Consider the following 15,190-nt stretch of genomic DNA (forward strand, 5'->3'; position numbering starts at 1 on the left):
CCATCCCAACAGCTTTTGTACAACTGCAAATGTATGTAAGAATTGAACTTTGCTATCCTTACCATCATTCGTCCAATGTGTTAATTGTTGAGCGATAAAGTGATTGGTTGATAGATTGATTTATCGATTATAGACTGAATATAGAAAAAAGCAACTGCACAGGGGAAGGCTTTTAATTGCATGCCCTTGAAAAAATTAAGTCATCTGTCGCTTTTCAAAGACAACTGATTTCACTTCTGTACACAATTTGAAAAGAAAGTGACGTATAAAATTTTTGCATTTTACATTGTTCATTCATGGTTCATTGCATCGCATCACGGGCATATAATCCTGCCAAGTTCTTATGTAGATCGCAATCAGGTCAAGCTATGAGGCAAAACACTCTCCGTAAGTTGCATTTTAACAAAAACTGAATATTTGAAGGCTCCCTGAAAACAGAGATACTGAAAAAATCATGTTTAAAACATGATTTTTACCGACTAAAAATGCCATAACATACCAAGCCAAGCGAGTGAAAATGCACACGAAGTGATGATACTGTCTGGCAGGAAAATGGTTTTAAAGGGATATTTTGATGGTGGTCCGCAAAGCGAAGATGGAGTGTAAAAGAGTTCAAAGTTTAAAATGAAAACAGTCAAAGTTTGAGCCTTGAGGACAAAAAATATTGTATTCATTGGTACAATAACCTACAAAAACCCCTACTTTCTATGTCTATTTTTGTAAAGTCCAATATTATTGTTCACAAGTGAATTTTAGTACGAACAAAAGTTCCTTTGTCAATACCGACTGAGATGCGCATACATCGTACACTGCAAGGCTGATAATTTGTATTTCAAAATACTTTAATGGAGAAGAAGAAATGTACTTTTCTCGAGGGTCTATGATTTTACAGAACAAAAATAATGACAATGTTGTCAAAAGTGAAATCCATTTTCCCCATTAACATTTTACTGCTGGAAGGTCATATGCCCAATGTCAGTCTCGGGTCATGCTGACACCGTCATACCATATATGGGAATATATCAATGACGTGATTGCCAGAATAACGTCAGTGCAATTATACATTTCAGTGTTTTGTGTGAAATCAATAAGTTATGAGTTTACTTAGGGATGGAGTATCATTCATGCCTTAAGAAGGGTGGTTACAACTTAAAATATCTGTAGCATGAAAATGCATTCAAACTTGCTTGTTTTGAAGAAAAAAAATTCTCTCAAAAACAAAGTTAAAAATTAAAAGGAGCGTTCTGAATAAAAAAGTACTATTTGTACTTTGCTAGTTCTGTCAATAAAAAATTCTTTGAGGCGAAGAAAAGGTATTTCTGACCATCCCTGAAAAATTTATTATTATCCATCATTGAGCGTATTAAGCAGGATAGAGTAATACAAAACAAAAATACAAGATTAAAAGATGACTTATTTTGTATATTCAAACGTTTTCAGTTGTATTACTCCAGTAATAGTCACATGATAGGACGTGTTGCCATGTTGTACTGTTGGTGATTCTACAGACTCTATCGGGATGTTTAATCATTTCTGTTTGTAAGTTTCTGACCATCAAGACTGTATGCATTGTATTGGTGCTTTACCCCCCCCCCCCCCCCACCAATTGTGACACAGTCTACAACAAAACAAAAGTCTGACCATCAAATACGTAGAGGCATGTGCCTTGGAGTGCTAGCTAAGCTACAGCGAAAACGGAGTCAGCGTGGACTCTCTGTTGTGTCGGGCAACAAAATAAACGCAGCCACAGACGTTTTTTCAGACAGAACACCCAAACTAAATGTCATCAAATGCACACAGCCTATTCAATCAATCCCACAAATCAAACAAGAGATTCAATTTGAATTCTTATTGTTACAAAATGTTCTTCATGGCGAGTTGAGAATAAAACCAAAAATACGGTAAATTGTGTACAGAAAGAGCTTGAACGGCGCGTCTGCATCTACACCAATTTCAATCGAGGTGGTAGCTTCAGCGAAACGGGGAAAGCATCAACCAAACAAACATCGCATCAAGTGGCTCAATATAGATTGCTGCCATCGAAATGCCAGTATTATACACCTTATCTATATTATTCTATGCCACCTTCATCACCGTACGTCTATTACAAACGTCTGGACGAAATTCCGACGACAGCGAGAACACCGTCAACTGTTTGATCGACATCTCTACCCCCAGGGTCTATCCGTACTAGGGTTGGGTCTGTAGTGTGTTTTTCCATTGACGCTATCCTCTTTTAGCGTCAGCTAAAGACGGAAACCCTTGGTTCAATTTGTGAGGTGGATAAAATCATCGATAATATTGAAATTTAGATTTTGTTCAATTATTTTGTTCAAGACATGGATATATTTGTCTTACACATCCATGACGAAATCAACACGTTTAAAAAAGTAAGTCCTGGTAATGCTAGTACGCCTTTTCAATAGAAAAGATTTCATGACATTTGCTACATTGTCTGTGTGTTTTGTCTGCAAAAATCGTCAGTGGCTGCGTTTATTTTGTCGCGCGACACAACAGAGAGTCCACGCTGACTCCATTTTCGCTGTAATACAATTTAGTAGCAAAGACAGTAGTCTCTCAACTGTCTATGGTAATACATATGACAATATAATGCCAGTTGTATTTGACGACTCATTTACATATAACTGTGCAAATCACAAAGTGATGTAAATTCTGTACCTGTGAAAGGATTGTTGGACTTATTGTCAAAGTATTCATTATCCAAGCCAACAAGTTGCTTGGCACTTTATAACTTTGCTCAGGGGTACACATAGTGGTTGGGTTTTGCTATCGCCTTACCACTCCACCGTCAAGGCAATAGTGGTCTGCTGACGTTTGATCCTTAAAGGCCTGTGCTGGCGTCAGATTGTCTTGCAGGGAAATCTACCTATTAGATTATAATTTCAATGAAAAACAAAAGACTATGACACTCCATAATCGTCTTATAGACTGAAACAAACTTGATCCTGGGATCAAGTCCCTCCCCTTTAAATTTACTCTGTCAAGATGCCACCAAGCCCTCAGACCATACAAGTCTAAAATTGTCCTTGCAGTAGGGTTTTGCTCAATGCCTACTCAGTAAATATTTGACTGATAATCTATAGCTTGTGATAGCTGTTTAGTTTTGGGATCGTACCTTATTATGCAGTAAGGGAACATGAGGTATACGACAGCTCTGAGTGCAACTTTACTAGCCGTTGTTTTCTCATATTTGGTTGGTTTTCTCTTTCTCAAAGAAAATGGCAACATTCGTGATGTCATGACAGATTATTGGGTGGATCACTCCCAAAAGGCAACGCTGGAGGAAATGATGCTTGACTCTCAGGCCGAGACACTCAGCAAAGTTGAGACGCCCGAGATCTTGTCCATGTTGCCAAAGGTGACGGGAAAGAGAGTCTTGGAACTCGGTGCGGGTATTGGGTAAGTCTGCATGGTCCAAAATGACTAATGTGTATGTTATATCTAGATGTGAATCAGTGATGTAAACCGAATGGAACAAAGGTCAAAGGTCAGTTTCATCTTACCTTTGAACTTTCATACGGAACAATTTTCATTTATCTTTCTAGCAAGCTTAGATTTCCTAAAACAATGAATTTTATGTTTATGCATATTTCTGCCCATTGTAAGAAAGTAGAAAAATTTGATTACATGCGGCTAAATTATTTTCACCCAGAAATAGATGTTTTCAGTAAGGTTAAGGTTAGGTAATGCACTCTTTGAAACAGAAAGTTATGAACTTCTGCTCAAATTCTCCTCAACAAAACTTTATTACACATTTCTGTTGCATAATAAAGAAAAATAAAATTGAGGTCACGTATCAACACTTTTGGTTGGAGACACAACTATAAAAGGAAGCTGGTAAACATGTCATGTACCTAACAAGATTCAAAATGAGCCCACACAAATGGTAGATTAACCAAGTATTGTAAAAATTGTTAGAGTCATAATGTCTCCCAAAGACACTTTCTATTACATGTAAACCCCTTGGCCGTTCCCATGCCTTGTATATTTCACAAAAATGTGTCACAGTCATTTGCATGTGTGTGACATTATTTAGCTGAATTAAATTTTTGAAGACATATGGTCTCTAATTATGAGCATGGTTCAATTTTCAATATCAGACGATTCACTGGACTGCTGGCTGAAAAGGCCTCCCATGTGACTGCGGTGGACTTCATGGAGTCATTCATCAGAAAGAACAGAGAGACAAATAGACATCATAAAAATGCAGACTTCATCCAAGCTGATGTCACAAAGATGGACCTTCCTGAAGAAAGGTACGGTAGTGTTTGTATTTAGGTTGGAGGGAATAGGTACAAGATTTAGAAACCAATGGTAGTGTTTTATGGTGTAATGTGCTTTTATTTGCTAACCATGGTAACAATCTCTAATTTGCATCATTTTTAACCCTCTCCACCAATCAGTTAATGATTGTGAATGAAGTACCGGCTATGCACGCTTTCCTGAAAGAATATTGGAAACGTTCTGATCAATGCAGTCTTCGAAGCATGGTCTAAATGTGTTTGAAGAAAATGTATGCCAACCATATCATTTGTAGAAGTACTACCGATGTTGGCAGCATACTGTCAGTGAAATGAACAGAGAACTCCTCGTCCCAGTGTACCGGATGAATAAAAGCAATGCCTATTCCCATGTTGTACTAGGGGCCCCCCCCCCCCCAGTAATTAATTCAAACCTTGATTAGTCTGTTTGCATGTAAAATGGTTTGAACTTTGGACATTTCATAATTAAAACAAACAGCACAATGCCATGCCACTTCAGTTTGGTTCATCGGTAATCTAGTTCCTACCTCTTTCAATAAACTATTTGAATAATACTTAATCAGTATTGCCAATCGCAGAACGAATCTGACTCTGCAATTGGGTAAAATTATTGACATTCTAAATCTACACTTGTTTTGTGTATTTGCATTTGAAAAAATACCACGTATATGCCATACAGCTTCCTTTAAACAATGAAACTAAATTTAATGATGACTGAAGCACTACAAAGCGATGAAAAATAGGGACCACATAAGCAATTTGCAATGTCTGTATTGATTAAATAGTTCAATACACAGCAATGATTGGAAAAGCATATGTGAATGTGTCGTCAAAAGCTGCTGTTTTATATAAAAAAAATACAAGAATGTAGGAATTCACTTTCCAGACATTATCCAAGCTGTCTGGTTCTTTATGCACCTATCCTGAAAAAAAAAATCTATGAAAGACTTTAGCAGGACTTTGATCAATAGGCTGACCTCGTCCAAACTTCCTAATGGCATTGCCTATTGTTTAGAAATTCAATGGACTTTTTTTTTTTTAAATGTGGGCCACAGCTTGCATGGTGCTGTAGGAACTTGGACAGTCCCATTCAGGAATGTGGGTGACATAGCATGCACTGATTTTTGGCACTAGTATAGATAAAGTACACGCATTATTAGTCCCCACGGACACCGTCCGGGGGGACTTATAGGTTTGGTCATGTCCGTCCGTGTGTGTGTCCGTCCGTGCGTCCGTCCGTTCACGCAGATATCTCAGACATGCCCAGGTCAATTTCTTTCAAACTTTGCACAAGGATAGTACCCTACCCCATACAGATGCACGTCGATTTGTTTCACAATGCGATCAAATTTGGCCGTGTTAGAGGACTTTTTAGTTTTCATCTCCATAGACTCCTATGTATAAGGCAGTCTCCATAGACTCCCATGTATAAGGCAGACCATAGACTCCCATGTATAAGGCAGTCCATAGACTCCCATGTATAAGGCAGTCCATAGACTCCCATGTATAAGGCCAAGAAAAATAAAAATTTAGTTTCTCATCGTATTCATATTGCAAAAAGGATGCAGTGACACAGTTTTTAGTCCCCATGGATGAAGTCCAGGGGGCTTATAGATTGGGTCATGTCCGTCCGTGAGTCCATCCGTTCACGCAGATATCTCAGATATTTTGACAAAATGTCACATGACCTTGGTGACCTTTGACCTCAAATATATATATTTGTCCATAACTCAGTAACCACAAGTGCTATACCCTTCATATATGGTATGATGGGACAGCTTATGACGCCACATATTGTACCTCATTAATTATGCACATATCTAATTTTGAGCAAGCCAGTGGAGCTAGAGGTCTGATTTTTGGTATGTAGGGATGATTTAGCAATACAATTTTTTTGACAAAATGTCACATGACCTTGGTGACCTTTGACCTCAAATATACATATTTGTCCATAGCTCAGTAACCACAAGTGCTACACCTTCTTATTGTATGGTATGATGGGACAGCTTATGACGCCACATATTGTACCTCATTAATCATGTGCATATCTAATTTTGAGCGAGCCAATAGAGCTAGAGGTCTGATTTTTGGTATATAGGGATAACTTAGCAATACAATTTTTTTTCAAAATGTCATGTGACCTTGGTGACCTTTGACCTCAAATATACATATTTGTCCATAACTCAGTAACCACAAGTGCTACACCCTTCATGTATGGTATGATGGGACACCTTATGACGCCACATATTGTACCTCATCAATTATGTGCATATCTAATTTTGAGCGAGCCAATAGAGCTAGAGGTCTGATTTTTGGTATATAGGGATAACTTAGCAATACAATTTTTTTTCAAAATGTCATGTGACCTTGATGACCTTAGACCTTGATTATACATATATATGCATAACTCAGTAACCACAAGTTCTATACGCTTCAATTTTGATAGGATATTAGACCTTCAGATTTCACATCTCGTACCTCATTTATTATGCACATATGTATTTCTTGGCTGGCCAACACAGCTAGAGGTCTGATCTTTTTTCCCGATATAGAACCATAACTTAGACATGCCTCTTGTTATAAATTGGGAAAAATGACATAAACCTATGTGCCCATAGATGTGAACTTATACACTCCAGCGATACTTTTTAATGACCACATTTCCCTGCCCCATCAAGACTAATACTCCTTTTACAAGTGGAGACTATGTCATTGACAATGACTTGTTTAATGAGTATCACCTTTATTGTCAACAATTTTGATTTATTATTATTTATTATTAATTTTTTTGCCCTCCAGTTATGATATAATATTTTCTAACTGGCTGATGATGTATCTGACCGATGAAGAGGTGATGAAGCTGGCTGAACAGTCGCTGAAATGGCTGAAAGAGGGCGGGCTCATGTTCTTCAGGGAGTCCTGTTTTCACAAGTCAGGTATGTGCCATAAATGAAGTCTCCTAAAGAGAAATTAGAATTACGAAATATGCTGAGTTTTACAGCTCCTGTCAGATTTTGAAATTTCGATAAAACATTCTTCATTTCCTCCATTCTCTGTGGATCGAGTATCCCACAAATTTGTTTGACGTATTGGGGAAATCAGTCCACTATACAATAATTTGGTGACAGGACTTTTATTTTAGCATACTATATAATATTATGATGAACTATGGGAAGCAGAATTATAAAGTTATCATGAATGGAATTTGTTTTGTAATAAAGGATTTACATGAGCTAGGTGTCGTACCGGTTGCCGATCTGTGCAGGCTGCAAGCAGTAGTGCGATATCAAAGTCATTAGACAACATTACACAATGAGTGATAAATAACCCTTGACCCATGACAATTCTCAAGGACCAGTACATGTGTTTACAGAAGTAAATAAGTATCAAATAATTACAAAGTAACCGATTATTGACCCCTTAGTTTGATACCTTTTTACAAAAACCTCTTGTTGGCTGCAAAGTGCTCTCACAACACACAATTTATCACATTATCGAAATTCAGGGGCCAAGCAACGGCTTGCCTTTCTCATCCTAGCAATAATGACTTGTAGTGAAATGCGATAAAAGAATTATGCCAACAAATAGCTTGGAGAGAGTCTGAGCAAAATTTCGCTGCTGTAACGTGGGTGTGACTTTAGGAGGACAAAAACTGCATAATGTTAATAGGAATGACAAAATCTCTCTGTCAGAAAACAAAGTTCAGCACTCTATACATATATACGCATAAATGTATACATCACAGCACGATGGATTCTTCCAATTTGCCTGCAGGTGATAAAGCCCGTACAGTGAATCCATCCGTGTACCGCAGCCCCTCCCTCTACAATGCACTCTTCCAGAGTGTGTCCAAACCAATCAAAGGAGATGAGGAGACCTCGGTTGGATTCGATATCATCTTCACCAAATCTGTACAGACCTACATCAAGGTAAGGTCCATGTATTTAGAAAAGGGCATTGAACCAAGATTTAGATCAGGGAGTTCTTATCTGCATTCCAAAGTCCATACCCATAAAGTTTGGTCAGTTTCAGTGCTGACCTCAATCCATAATAAAGGACAAATTAATTACCCCAAAGAAGTAATAAAAATATAGTAATAAATATTTGCATGCTGTAGTGACATTAATGGACCAAGACTGAAGTATCCATCTTGATTTAAACACTTTTGGCAGGACTTCAATAAATTGCTTGTAATTAACCTGTCTTTTGCCAGGGTGTGTGTCATGGCCCAACCAATTACGAATATGCTAATGGCAGTGGTCTTTTCCATTGTTCTAACTGAATATTACCAAGTACTGCAATTTGTAGGAAGGTGGCCTGTACAGATACTTTATTTGAGGTACTGCAATTCTGCTCCATGCCATTCCAAAAGGTTAGAACAATAAAACATTTGGTATCTTGCCTCCACACAGTTGAAGAAGAACCAAAACCAACTGTGCTGGCTCCTGGAGAAGAAACGCATGCAGAGCGCCGCCCACCATGGCTACAACACGTTCCAGTCGTTCCTGGACAACCAACAGTATTCCAAGCAGGGAATTCTACGATACGAGAAGATCTTCGGGCATGGATACGTCAGCACTGGTGGAGCTGAAACAACCAAGGTAATGAGAATAGTACTGGCAATTCCAAATTTTGTTTTGAGTTTGTAATGGTTCGTCCTTGCATCCAATTTTTATGCAAACTTTTAATACTACACTACTTTATTTTGTGTGTGAAACTGTTTCATGGGTTACAGTAAAGAAGGGTTACAATGATTGTCAGAAAGGTGTAGCCATACATTTCTCAATTATCATTCATCATTGGTAGAATTTTAATCCATTTACAACAATGGGTCTCTAACTTGTATTTTTCCAGAGCAACTGTGGGTAGCAAATACTGAGCAAATGATGATTTCCTATTAGTCATTTTCATTTCATAAATAAAGTGTTTTGCTATAAATAGGAGATGATTATTATATATAACTTGAGCACTTGAGTCTCCAAAAAGTACATCATGAAGGCTGGTCTCAAAACTAGAAAAAGACTGATGCCTTCTGGGGCGAGTTATAAATTTCTATAAAGAATACCACCCTATATTTGCACCCAGGAATTTGTTGCGATGCTGAAGTTACAACCAGGCCAGAAAGTGTTGGACGTGGGCTGTGGTATCGGTGGTGGTGACTTCTATATGGCAAAGGTAAGACGAGAATATCGTACTTGTAATGTCCATATCGGGTACGTTAGCAAGCAGACTTTTCATGAAAACTTGTCTTTTTTCCATCAAAATACTACAAAACCAGGTTTTTGTCTGCTCACTTCTGTTTCCCAATGCCTGAAACATGATGATCATCTATCTGAACTAGGTTTTGATTAGGAGTTATAGTTTTCAGCAAAAGTTTTGACCTGTCCACCCCCGATTCCCTGTCAACAGGTCCACAATCACCATTGATAACAATTGGTCTGGGCCAAACCATGATAGTAATAGGGTTAAAGTGTTAAATCAAGATTCCTACAGATTCTCATGATAAGAAGCTGCTCTACTGTCAGCGTGTGTTCACTGACATAAAGGAAATATTTGATGAAAAAGTTTAGAGTGAAATGTTTGGGATTACTTTAATTCATATGTAGACTTATGGTACAGAAGTTCTTGGAGTGGACTTGTCATGCAACATGATTGAAATAGCGATGGAAAGAGCCTCCAGCCAGAAAGGAAACCCACAGGTAAGATATATAACAGTCCCATGTCATTGTGGAGTACTCATAAACACTCCATTACCTGTTTTTTCATCGAGTAGCGTTGTTTGATGTATTCACAAACTTTGACCGAAAATAACCAAAGAAGGTCATGCATGTTGTCAATGCATGAGTGTTCAATCTGTGAACAAGAGAATCATGAGTAACAATCATGAAATGACAATACTGTTCATGGAAAACTTGTACATGTACAGAAACGGAGTAGTGAATTTGCTCAAATGAAGTTTGTTAATACTTTACATACACACTTACAGGTTCAATTTGAGATCTCTGACATCACAAAGAGAGACTTTGAGAAGGAATCTTTCGATGTCGTCTACAGCAGAGACACAATTCTTCACATTCCGGACAAAGCAGCTCTATTTGCAACTTTTTTGGTGAGTTATACTCTCATTTGCTTTGTTCAGAAAATTCCAACCCAAATCAAACAGCAGCTATGGGTCGTGAGTGTACTGTAAATTGGGCTTCCTGTACATTTATTTTATTAGTCTATTTATGTGGCTTTTTGTTTCTTATGTTTTCCTTAACATTTTGATTGGTTCTTTACGATTTTATTCCCACACAAAAATGCTCTACCATCCAATTTTAGTTTGTCATGCATAGAAAAAAATATCGAAACTTTTACAAATCTCAATAACTTAAAAATAAAACACTGCACAAATTGTGATTGTATTCATTTGATCTGCAAATCCTTTAGAAGTTTCAGCCATGCAGATGCATGGCTTTGACAATGTTCTCTACGTTTGACGGCGTCATGATTAACAAGAAGTTTTCCTTTTATAATCTGTTTTCTTTCTGTGTACAGAAATGGACCAAACCAGGAGGAAAGCTATTGATCAGCGACTACTGCTGCGGCCCACCGGAAAATCACTCGGAAAACTTCAAGAAATACGTGGCGCAGAGAGGGTACGTCTTGTACACTCCAGAAGAGTACGGCAAGGTAGGAAAATATAAGATCTGCGTGTATTCTCCACTCTTGGAGTCTACCAAGTTGAAATATGTGTATCTTGAAATTAGTGAAGGACATGTACATGTATGATGCAGGTTTCTACATATTTTGTGGACAGGCCTACCATTTCAAAACCCTCACTTTGAACTACATAGCTGAAGTGGGGCTGGGATGAACGAGAAAAAAATTTGCCCACAAGCAGGTCAATATCTCATGTGTATTTAAGTACTTTGTCATTGGGTGAGGGTAAGGCAATGTGGATGCTTATTACTGTACAGAAATTATATTGCAAAACAAAAATAAGTGCTGTTTATTCCCCGCAGTTGATTTCAAATGCTGGTTTCACAAACGTCAAAGCTGAAGACAGAACCAATCAGTTTGTGGATGTCCTACAGAGGGAAAAGAAGAGGTTTGAAGCAGAGAAAGAGGAATTCCTGAAAGTGAGTTGCCATTTCATCATTGCAGTCAATTGCCATCTTTGCAATGAGAGATGAGCTTCTACAGATTGCAAAGTATTTCAACATCTTGACTTTCACTCAGTGTAAATGTATCATTTATTGTTGATCAAAACTTCACACCTTTATCTGAGAATGTGACAGTTAGTCTTGTTTGGTTGCATTTCTTTGATTCCTGACTCTTATTTTGATAGGGACATTTTTCCTTGCGATACGGTGTATCTGTCTGCATTGCTACATTTAGCCTTGAAAATACAGAATTTCCCCAAGGCGAAAATATTCTTCTTTGCCTTTGCTGCTTACAACTCAAAGATCAAGCCGTATCGCCATGTGATTTGTAAAGGCTCTCATCTGATCAATGCATACGTAGTATTTCTCTCAATTATTGTATGAATTTGCCCCGCTCCCCTTCCCCTCTGAAGTCCGTGATTTCCGTCAATAACACCAGATGCACTTGTGTTCAGTCTTTCAAAATGGAAACTGAAATCTTCACCAGGCTAAAGGAACTCCTTAAAGGCGGAGCCTCCCTTTAAAAGGGCGCCAAGCTATGGCGGCGTTCATTGTGTAAGTGGACACCGAACGGGCAACATGAGGGCACACGCTCCAGAAAATGGCACTTTTTAGTTTTTCCGGACCGCAAAAACGCTGACAGACTGCCAAGCGGTCAGCACGAAGCTGCTGCCGATCGAACCCTGTGGTTATATTCAAATTCTAACGTGACTGGAAGACGTTTTTTAAGGAAATTCGAGCGTGGTGCTGGGGAATAAATGACCGTTGGCAATTTGAACCGACCGTCAATCAAACGGTTATATAAGCAGTATAAGCTCTATTTGCAGGATTAGCAAAAGGTGACAAAAGATTGAAATCACTTTGTGTAATTAATGTAATAGAAATCAAACATCGTACTGGCCATGTGTTTGACTGGGAGGAGAACTCCACTAATGCGAGAACCTGGGATTGAAAAGTGCGGCTTTAAATGGTCTTGCCTCTTTATACTGACATATGATTGGCTTAACTGTCCATCTTTTTCAAGTTCTCAGCATTAGTGCATTTCACTGTACCATGTTGTTTAATTAGCTTTTTTCTTTATAACAGTTTATTTACGTCTATATCATAAACAGTAGCGACAGTAAGTACTGTCTATGATGTAGCTTATTTCACACATATGCAATAGCCAGCTATATTTCACAAACGCTTGTCACTGTTGCAACTTCTATAACTTAATGACTAGATAAATAAAATAAGTAACTGGTCAGCTTAAATAACTGATTGATTGATTGATTGATTGATTGATTGATTTCCATAAGTGAAGACTAAAAATTTTCTTTTGCCTTGCAGGATTTTTCAGAGGAGGACTATCAGTACATCCTGGATGGCTGGGACAGCAAGCTGAAACGTTGTGGAGCCGGTGACCAGCGCTGGGGTCTGTTCTATGCGGAGAAACCACTGTACATTGGTGAAGACTGAACCAACGACAATCCCTATTAACAACAAACTTTTGCTCAGACCTTCAATGTTACCATTAATCTACAGAAGAATGGGAATAAAAAGTGTTTCTCCACAAAGTGAATGAATGAACAATATATAAATTAAATGCTGCCTGCCTTTTGGTCAGGTATATACTCTGTGTTGCTTTTCACCGATTTGAGAGAAAAAATATGAGAGTTTCAGAGAAATACTTTTTGATATATCAACATGAAAGAGATGTAGGTCACTTAAATATTGACTGCTACATCATTACCAGAATTTATTAGAGTTAGGTTCATACATTTACTTACTAATACTAATACCTGAGCTACTCCATTCAGAAAATTGGTAGTTCGAATGGAATGAAACTACTCTTGGCATAGTGGCAGGCTTTTGCGTTTTAATGTTGCGGACCAAAAAAAACTTTTAAGATGTCAAATTTCATGACTGCCAGGCCAGTAATCAGATGTTGAATTTCTTTATAGATTCAGCTGCGTATTTTACAGAGTTTTATCGAGTGCCAAGCTAGGACACGCTCAGCCTTTTGAGGCTCTACTAGTATCAGTGTAAAGACAGTGAAAGCTACGAATATGAAACATGCTCAACAAATGAAAGAAGAATATAGTGTGCAATGAATTTTATTTTTTAAATTTTTTTTTCAACAGAAATAAACATTTCGCATTAAGCTTTTCATGAGCAGTTTATAAATCTTTTATCATTCATGACAATATATGAGTTTGATCTACTTGCAGATAACTGCAAGAACATACATTGTATTAAACTTTAAAGGGTGAATTTTCTTCCCAGAGAAAGAAAAGCATGACTGATATTTGTTAGACAAAATCGGATTGGACTGTGTTCAAACTTGAATAAAGTATGATCTTATCACACAATTTTAGTCTTGTGCTTTTGTGCAGTTCCTGTTCTGCAAGTCTTGCCATCTTTCTATTACTAGTATTAGATAGCTTTGTATGCTAAGTCAATTTTTATTGCTCATTAAATCCCAATTAAAGATAATGATAATTTGATTTGTTCAAAATTAAGAACAAGTCGTCTTCTTTGAAACTGATTTTAGCATGGAAACCAGATTTTCAAAAAGGATTGACAATTGCTTGAATAATTTTTGAAATGTTATAAGGAATACAGGATTAATCCAGGGCAGATTGTAAGCAGTCTTACTCCGTTGTTTCTGATTTTTCTTTGTGAAACTAGTCCGGAACAAGGTGCTGGAATAGTCATGAAGAAGGAGATTCCATCATCTATGTCACTGCATTAAAAAGCCAGTAGATCCATCCATGTTGTTGAAAAATGCTGATACTAATAGCAGGCAACTGCCTGGCGGTGGCCAGCTGTGAAAACTGTGTGAAATGTAAATGCATCTAATGAGGGCGTTTTACGCTACACAGAGGATGTCTTGGTTTCCCAAGGTTGGACAACTTGATGTGATAACTTTGAGTCAAAAAAAGCCGGGGGGGGGGGGGGGGGGGGGGGGGGGGGGGGGGGGCATTCGAGACAGAGAAAACCTTACTTTGTAGAAATGATATTTATAATTCTTGTTCAGATATTTCTTATCTGACCAATTTGTACAATAGAATATAAATACTAATCATGTCTGTTCATTTTTTAAAAACATTCTCTGAGTTTTCATGAAAAAAAATTGTCTCAGCTGCAGTTAGAAAGGATTTTTGAGACCAAGGAGAGCATGTTAAGGAAAAATTTGATGTTCCCATACTGATCATGAAACCATTGGTCAATCTCTTTTGTTAAAGCAATTCAGAAACACAAGTACACCAGAGCAGAGATGTCGCTGGGAGATTAGCAGTTACACCACAAAATGCGGCAAAGTAGGTCATACGGCTTAGACAAAGTAAAAACAGGCTTTTTCTTCTGAGGGCGCTCTTTAACCAGCGACTGAAAACCTAACCCATGAGGGTTTTGATCATGTTTGTACTTTAACCCTTTCACAACAAAGCTTTAGTTGTTTCCAGGGTGAAGGGTTGGTATGTGGAAACCCACCCTGTAGGTTTACAAGCTTGAGACGGTATTTCTTTCTTGTGTTATTTCGAGTTTTCTAATGCTTATACAAAACTTGTCATACAAGTGATCTCTACAGGGGGGGTCTTTGCATGCATTCCACAAGGGCATGAATGGAAGTCCAAATGTAGTGTTACAACCCTTTCACCACCATGGTGTAGCCCATAGTGTCAGTGGGCCCGTTTATAGGGAATAGGGGGTGCACAGGTAGAGAAGTATTACACCTCTTGCTGAATGATAATTTTTGTAGCAGTGGGAATATCCAAGGAG

General features: G+C 38.0%; 1 protein-coding gene across 2 annotated transcripts in view; it reads left to right on the forward strand.

Annotated features, from left to right (window-relative positions):
* The window catches only part of LOC139147506 (uncharacterized), a 28,083-nt gene extending 14,304 nt beyond the window's left edge, over positions 1 to 13,779 (forward strand). For both annotated transcript variants that reach the window (XM_070718622.1, XM_070718621.1), the window contains exons 2-12: positions 3,237 to 3,420; positions 4,122 to 4,277; positions 7,083 to 7,219; positions 8,058 to 8,212; positions 8,696 to 8,884; positions 9,369 to 9,458; positions 9,890 to 9,982; positions 10,270 to 10,392; positions 10,821 to 10,955; positions 11,288 to 11,404; positions 12,758 to 13,779. In XM_070718622.1, coding sequence (XP_070574723.1) covers positions 3,260 to 3,420; positions 4,122 to 4,277; positions 7,083 to 7,219; positions 8,058 to 8,212; positions 8,696 to 8,884; positions 9,369 to 9,458; positions 9,890 to 9,982; positions 10,270 to 10,392; positions 10,821 to 10,955; positions 11,288 to 11,404; positions 12,758 to 12,886 — 1,485 coding nt within the window. In that variant the 5' untranslated portion in view covers positions 3,237 to 3,259 and the 3' untranslated portion in view covers positions 12,887 to 13,779. The remainder of the gene's footprint in view (positions 1 to 3,236; positions 3,421 to 4,121; positions 4,278 to 7,082; positions 7,220 to 8,057; positions 8,213 to 8,695; positions 8,885 to 9,368; positions 9,459 to 9,889; positions 9,983 to 10,269; positions 10,393 to 10,820; positions 10,956 to 11,287; positions 11,405 to 12,757) is intronic.
* The last annotated feature ends 1,411 nt before the right edge of the window (positions 13,780 to 15,190 follow it).

The sequence above is a fragment of the Ptychodera flava genome, chromosome 13 (assembly GCF_041260155.1).
Source record: "Ptychodera flava strain L36383 chromosome 13, AS_Pfla_20210202, whole genome shotgun sequence".
Lineage (NCBI taxonomy): Eukaryota > Metazoa > Hemichordata > Enteropneusta > Ptychoderidae > Ptychodera > Ptychodera flava.